Source organism: Penaeus chinensis, chromosome 3, assembly GCF_019202785.1.
Source record: "Penaeus chinensis breed Huanghai No. 1 chromosome 3, ASM1920278v2, whole genome shotgun sequence".
Taxonomy (NCBI): domain Eukaryota; kingdom Metazoa; phylum Arthropoda; class Malacostraca; order Decapoda; family Penaeidae; genus Penaeus; species Penaeus chinensis.
The window spans coordinates 21,476,808-21,484,950 of NC_061821.1; the positions used below are offsets into that span (position 1 = coordinate 21,476,808).

General features: G+C 40.0%; 1 protein-coding gene across 1 annotated transcript in view; it reads right to left on the reverse strand.

Moving 5' to 3' along the window:
• Window positions 1-583: 583 nt before the first annotated feature.
• The window catches only part of LOC125039162, a 22,900-nt gene continuing 15,340 nt past the window's right edge, over window positions 584-8,143 (reverse strand). The window contains exon 5 of the mRNA XM_047632930.1: window positions 584-8,143. This exon is cut by the window's right edge and continues 2,215 nt beyond it. Within this exon, the coding sequence (XP_047488886.1) occupies window positions 969-8,143 (7,175 nt within the window). The 3' untranslated portion in view covers window positions 584-968.

The following is an 8,143-nucleotide window of genomic DNA, read 5'->3' on the forward strand; positions in this document are numbered from 1 at the left end:
AAAGACCGCGAAAAATTAGTTGAGTCGAGGGCTGAGGCCCAACATTGGGCATCAGTTTCCGTCTCCTAAGCCCCCAACCACGACAACAACGGGCAAGGGATCGGGGGATGAGTTTGTGTTCTATGCCCTTAAACTGTGAAGATCCATATGTGAGTTTGATTGCGAGTACAGCAGTTCAGCTTTAATGTACTTTTTCCATGTTCAGCCTTTTTCACAATTAATATTCCCAAACATATTTTGTAATGACATACTATTTGTATATACTGCATACAATTGCAAATTGGTATAAATCAGGCTAAAATATATATGAGATATTTGGTTGAACAGTTTATTTCTTTATTTCTCAATTTGTGATGGCGGTTATATTGAACTATGGAACTCAGAAAAAAATTTCCACAAGACTTTTGGTGTATTTTTTCTATGAGAGAGAGAGAGAGAGAGAGAGAGAGAGAGAGAGAGAGAGAGAGAGAGAGAGAGAGAGAGAGAGAGAGAGAGAGAGAGAGAGCGAGCGAGCATAAGAGAAGGGGAATCTCCTACAGCAAAAAAGGTAAATTAGGTAATTGCCTGTAATAAAAACAAGTAATGATATTTTACTTTTATTTTCCTTGAAAAAGATTATTCAAAAATAATTTTCTCGCACATGTACCTTTATTTCGTTTCAAATGACAGAAAAATAAATTTCAATAAATACATACAATATATACAGAATAACTGCCATCCTTAACATGACATTTACTTATATATTTCAAATACGTTTAATACGTTTATTCTTTGTTAAATGTACGTAATTCAAACAGTAAAACTGAAAATTTAACTAAAACTCAAAAAGTAATCCGAATATATAAAATCATCCCAATACAGAACTTCTCTCCTCTAAACTATAAATATTGGCATAAATTCAGTAAAAAAAAAAAAAAAAAAAAAAAATGTAATAAAATATGTACAATATTTACATGAATCTTCACATACTAAGTAGGCCCTAGCTTCTTCCTTGGACTTCTCCTAAGACCTGCCAGGGAGTTTTCGATGGACTTGCTCCTCTCCTTGGCTGGCGGAGGAGTAGAGGCAGACGTCGAGGCCGCAGTGGAACTCAAGGGGGACTTTCTTTCAGGTACAGAAGACACAACGCTCGCAACGGAGCTAGACAGCCCGAGGTTGAGCTGTCTCTTCACTCGTCGGATCTTGACGGGGACTATGATCTTGCTATCTGTTGTAGATATTTCATCAGTTGACTTTCCATTTGCTGCGGTCGCACTGGATGCATCAGTGGATATTCTCACTGATCCACCGGTCGTTTCCTCTAGCACGATGTTGGGTCCTTTTGGAACTTCGATGGCTTTCGTAGATGCATCAGTTTTGTTGGCTTCAGCAGGACTTTTCTCAGACTTTATAGCACCATTCTCGCCTGCTTTTCTTTCAGCATTGTCTCTATGGACAGCGATCTCCTCCCTTGATTCTGGAGAGAGCATTCTAGAACGCTTGCTGGCCATAGTCTTCTCACTAACGGAAGTTCTGGTTCTCTTCCGCAAGATTACTTCCTCTTTGTTACATTCCGATGTTGCAAGATTTCTTTCTTTGAAAATGTTCTCATCCTGTATGCTCTTGGGATCAGAATTTGAGGTTTCCTCTGACGGTTGTTGGTCCCTGTGTACAAGTGAGATGGCACTCTTCCCGCTCACGCATGATAAACTCATTGCAGCAGATTTGGTAGGTGAGAAATTGGCAGGTCTCTTCGCCCGACGCCGAACGAAGACCTTCTGAATAGTAGTCGATGATGAACTACTTGAAGGTGCAGCTGGGGCTCCATTGCTATTTGAATTCTGAGATTGGGATCCACTACCCGATTCCTCTCGCTTCTTGGCCTGAGCCTTCAGATCGTCATGGGAACAAATCAACATCTGTATCTGTGGTGGTGAAATCATGTGGCCTTTGTTAGTATTACGTTTTGTACCTGGTGCCTGTGAATCAATAGCCTTATTCTGGCCTTTATCCTCGGCTGAAGTAATGCCATTCTTCTCCAACATGCTGTGGAGATCAGGGGAAATCTGAACAGTTGGCTCTTTTAATTTGCTACTAGGTGACTTTCTGGGTGTCTTTCCAAGTTTCTTACATGGCGTTTTTCCTGGAGTTTTCTGAACAACCTTTCCAGGAGATTTGTGTGGCGTTTTTAGCATCTTGTGTGGGGTTTTACTTGTCCTGTGGGGCGACTTATTGGGGGAGGGTTTCTTTGGTGATTTCTCTCGCTTTAAAGGTGATTTCCGAGGAGTCTTTCTTGGGGATTTCTTGTTCGTGTGGTTCACTATTTTACTTTGGTCTGATTCACCTCCAGCCACACTTGTATTGGTTGCTTCTTGTGCTGTTTCCTCAATGACTGCATCTGAGTCACTATCAGAGTCTGAAGAACTTGAACAACTACTACTGCTGCTGCTACTGCTACTACTATTACCACATTTGCTGCATTGACAATCACTACTGTCCGAGTCTGAATCTGAGTCTGAGTCACTTGAACTGCTTGAATTGTCTTCATGGGCATCAGTAGATTGAGCAGTGGCACTGGTCTTATTCAACATAGGTACATCACTACATTCATTAATATGCATCTTGGTGCCTGTGGCTCTGTCTTCATATGCAGTTTCAATCTCTGCAGTGTTCTCTGGTACTTGATCAACATTTCCTGTTTCTAAACTATTTTCTATGTGGCAATCACCTTCCTTTCCAGTCCCAGTTGCCCTTTTATCTACACACTGGTTTAACAGGCTTTCATTACCTAACAAATTTTGACTATCATGTTCCTGACCCATACCATCAATCAGCGGTGTGTCTGCAATAGTAACATTATTGTCTTTCACCAAACTTTGTTCACTGGCCTTTTCATCTGCAAGACCCCTGGTTTCAACAACCTGCTCTTTTGTCTTCATTTCAACTTCTGCTTGATTCTTTAAGCCGTCATTTGTAGCCCCTGTTGCCTTCAAAGAGGAAGGTTTACGGTCTGAAGTGGCACATCTCTTCACTTCATGATCGTTAATGAAGTACAACAATGACATCTCAGAGTCTCCACTGGTGCTGAGGCTCTCCTGGCCGTATTTCTCATGATTCTGCTTTACCAGTATGTCAATGGTATCATCACTTCCTGAAGCAGGACCTACCTTTTCCGGTACAGCTAAAATAGGTGTAACTTGGAAAAGATCAGCTGGGTAAAAAGTTGTGTCATCCTCCATTAAAGTTCTTAAGTGCCTTGCTCTCATGCTCTGCCTTCTCTTCTCTGCATTTACTTCACTGACCTGATTAATCTTCTTTTCCCTGCCTGTGAACGCATCTTGCTTCTCCCAAGCGAATCTATCTTTAGTACTGTCAGGCCTGTGACATTTAGATAGTGCTGGTTCCTTACTTGGGACTCTGTTCTTCCTATCTTCTTCAGCTCTTCGATGTTTCTCTTTGGCTTCTTGTAAAGCTTTTTCATATTTTAATATTTCACTTTTCCTTGTGGGCCTTGCATTCTTCAAATCCCATCTTGCTTCATTCCGTCGTCTTCCTTCTACCTCTAATTTGGGAAAGTGAGATTCCTTTGAATCTTTGTGTGAGGTCTCCCCACCATTCGTTGCTACACTAATCAATTCTCCTTCTTCTTCATCTTCATCTAACTCCCCTTCTTCTTTTTCATCATCCTGGACAATGTTCTTCTTTGGAGACTCCCATAAAATTTTATGTAACAGTTTGCTATCTACTGGTACTTTGCTTCGGGTCTGTTGGTCCTGTGCACAATTCTTCTCTCTCTGAACTTTGGGTAGTGGATCACCATGATTTCTACCATCTTCCTTGATCTCATTTCGGTTTTTTATTTTTCCAACATGAATTCCCCTGTCTGGAGAATCTCCATCATCTCTCATTCGTCTTTCGTGCACGCGCTGTCGTCTTCTGTATGTTGGTGGTGACTCAGACTGCTGTCTTTTCCGCCGTACCTCCCCACGTACACCATCATCCAAATTTGTTGGTCTCCTTTGTTGTGCTCCATTTGGTAAACTTTTATTTCTTTTTGTTTCCTCCAGTTCTTCTCCTTGCATCCTTTTTACTCTCAGTCTGGAATCACTACTTCTTGAAGTGGTGCTCCTTTCTGAATTAATCTTCTCGTGATCTGTCCTCATGTGCTCCCCTTCTTTACTCCTCAGAGGCTTCCTCCCTCTTTCCCTTGGTGGGCTCTCACTATCTCTACGTCTTGAAGTATTTCTTCCACTCACCCTTTTTGATGAATGTATTGGTGGACTTATTCTGCCTGTATCGTCTAGTTCCGCAACTGCCCTCTGGCCCTGTCTTGTGGTTCTGCCAAATGCCACTGCCATCTTCTCCTCATACTTTGCTTGCATTTCCTTTTCCTTGACCATCAGGGGACTCACACTATCATTTTCCTTGATCTCACACTTCTTGTTCGGTGTCAATCTCATTATCCTTTTGATTGATTTACCTATTGGTGATCGACACGCCGAGAGGTCTATGCTGCTGTCACTTCTGTCATTCTTTCTAGGTGAAACACTACATTTTCTTCCTCTTGCCCTCTGTACATTCTCAAAGTCTCTTTCAGATGAATGATTTCTTGTTATTCTCTTAGGACTATGTTCCCTATTCTGCACACTTTCTGTTACAGATTTATCGCCGTTTTCTTTTAAGGTATCTACCTGAGAATTATCTGCATCAAATAAGGACCCCATTTCACTTGCTTCTGGTTTAGAGGTTTCTTCAGCATCATTTTCCTTCTCATCATCATCACCACCTTCGCTGTCTCCATCATAAAGGAGTTCCTCCTCTCCAGGGAAAAGACTCTCTTCGGGTTTCTTTATAGGTTCTGCTTTACGTTCACTGTGTAAACCCGTTCCTTCAATGTTCTTTCTTCCATTTTCAGTATTAACAGGCATGCTTGGGTCATCTTGTTTTGAGCACTCTTTCTCACAATTAGCTTCATTTTCACTTGCAAGCTTTAATTGTTCATTCTTATCTTCAAATGGTATATTCTCACCATCACCATGTCTTGCAGTGTTTCTTCCATTTTCTCTTCCCAAAGAATGTGCTAATGGACTTATATCATTTGAATCCTTCAGTTCCTTACTTGCCTTTTGGCCCTGTCTTGTCGTCCTGCCAAATGCAACTGCTAGCTTTTCCTCGTACTTGGCTTGCATCTCCTTTTCCTTGACCATTAGGGGACTGACACTATCATTTTCACTTGTACTGCACTTTTTGTCAAGTGTTGTCATCTTACCAATCCTTCTATTTGATCTACCTGGTGGTGACCGACTTCTTGACAGGTCTTTTCTGCTGTCACTTTTGCCAACTTTCCTAGGTGATGACCTGCACTGTCTTCCTCTTGATCCTTCCACAGTCTCTAAATCCTCTCTCTCAGCTGAATGGTTTCTAGTTATCCTTTTAGGACTATGTTCATTTTGCACACTATTTTTTACTGTTACTTTTTCAAGTGCAGATTTGTTATCCTTTTTTATACTCTGAATGGCATCTTCCTGAGAATCTTTTGCATCAAATGTGGACCCCATTTTACTTGTTTGTGGTTGAAGACAATCAGTTTGACTTGAATGTAGGGATTTTGTTTGTGATATTTCCTCAGAATCATATCCCTTCTTGTCATCATCTTCATCATCATCTTCACTGTCTTCATCATAGAGGAGTTCCTCCTCTTCAGGGAAGAGACTTTCTTCAATTTTTGTATTTTCTGTTCTTTCTGTGTTTTCACTGTGTAAATCTGTTCCTTCCTCGTTCTCTTTTCCTTTTTCTTCAGTATCCGTATGTGTGTTTGATTTATCTTGTACACAACACTTTTTCCCCAAATCATTTTCTTTCTTAAGCTTTACCTCTTTATTATTCTGCTCTTCTTGATCAACTGGATGAGTATCACCTTTGGAATCACTACCTGATTTACTGCATATCAAATCTTTTTCAACTGGAACTTCTCTAATCCTTTTATCAGAGTTACTTTTGCCATCTTCCTCAGCCTCATCTGCTGTTGAGTTAGTTGTTCTAGAGTTTAATTTATCCTTACATTGTATATCCTTTTTAGTACAGTTCTCCAGAGCCTCAGAAACCCGACTGACATCTTCATCACTAATGACTCTCTCACCATCCTCGCCACTCATCAGTTTGGATTTCTCTGGGTTAGATTCAAGCCTGTCAACCAAAGCCTCAGGGACATTTGTTATTTGCTTTATGGATGTCCCATGCTTGAAATCTGAGGCTTTGACTTCAGCTTGAGTGCTGCTTGATGGTGGTTTAGCATCAACCTCATTATTTTCAATGGAAGTATTTTTAGTCATCGTTTGACATTGCACCTCATCTGCTGAACTTTTAGTCGGGGTTTGGCATTGTACTACATTACCTACAGATTCATGTACACATTCAGCATCTGCTTCCAGTTTGGCATTCTCACTTCCCCCAATCACTTCCCGTGGCTCTCTGATGCCCAACTCTTGTTCAGACTTATTACTGGCACTTTCTACAATGTCTGTTTTGAGAGTTATCTCTTTATTCTCCTGACAATCTAATGAGTTTTCATTTCCTTCACTACCAGATACTTGCTTTCTTGCTGATTTCTCACAACATGATTGTTTCTTTGGTCTGGCTTTGCTCGATTCCTCTTTTGTTTTGTCTCTTTCTTTGGTATCATCCACTTCTTTGTTTTTTTGACTGTTATTGCCAATTTTCCTTCTCTGTCTACCATTTGATTTACTGCTTACTTCTTGGTCATCAGAATCCTCAATGAATCTTCCGGTAGATTTACAATTTACTTGTGCCTCACTTAGTGATGTTTGAACTAAATTCTTCTTTGGTTTGTCATTTCTCTCTTTATTAGATGCATTACTATGCCCTTTCTTTGTATCTAATGTCCTATTTCTTGTCATAACCCCTATTTGGTCCATTTTGTTAGACGTATCCATTCTAGTGCCTTTGATTTTGGTATTTTTGTTATCACATACTTCATCACTGGCTTTTTCTTTTTCAGACACATCCCTTCTTCTTCTCCCTCTCCCATCCCTCTTAGTTTCTGCGTATTCACAGGGGGATACTGCCTTCACATCAGTATCTTTCTGTTTAGCTGGCCGGCCTCTTTTCTTTCTTGTAGCAATGTTTGGCTTTTCATTCTTCTCTTCCACTCCCTCCTTTCCTTCTTTTTTGTCTTCGAAATTAGGATCTTCTAGTCTTCCTAGAGTAACAGAAGTATATTTGCTGCTATCCCTAGGGGAGGTTTCACGGATTTGGGGGGGTCCTATCTCAACATCCTCAGTACTGCATTTTTCATCTGTCATGGTTCTTTCTTCTCTGTCACTATTACATTTTTCATCTGTCACCTTTCTTTTCTCTCCTTTGCTGGTCTTTCTTTCACTGCTATGATTTTCATCTGTCACTGTTCCTTCTTCTCTTTCCCTGGTCTTTCTTTCACTATTATGTTTTTCATCTGTTGCCATTTTCTCTCTTTCCCCAGTATTTCTTTTACTATATTTTTCACCTGCTACTGTTCCTTCTTCTCTTTCCCCAATGTTTTTTTCATTACATTTTTCATATGTCACTGTTCTTTCTTCTTTTTCCCTAGTCTTTCTTTCACTGATACATTTTTCATCTGTCACTCTTCTTTCTTTTCTTCCCTCACTATTTCTCTCACTATTACATTTGTCATCTACTGTTCTTTCTTCTCTCTCCCCTCTATTTTTTTCATTACACATTTCATCTGTCACTGTTTTTTCTACTTTTTCCCTTGTCTTTCTTTTGCCGATACATTTTTCATCTGTCACTGCTCTTTCTTCTCTATCCCCAATATTTCTCTCATAATTCACTTTGTCTTTTGAATCAAAAATTTCAAGAATTGTTCCAGAAGTTTTAGTCTCTGATTTTGATGCAACACTTTCATCTGTACCTGATGGTTTGTTTTTTGGTCTTCCTTCACTGACATTATCACTTTCCTCACAAATTTTTGTAACATTTTCTTTTCTTTTTACGCTAATATCATGTACATGTTTGCTAACATTTTCTTTTTCTGCTTCAAGAACAATTTGCAATACATTTTGTTCACCCAACCCTAAGCCCTCATTTGATGTGCAGCTAACACTTGTCTTAGACTCTGCCACATCCTTCATGATACATAATTTTGTAC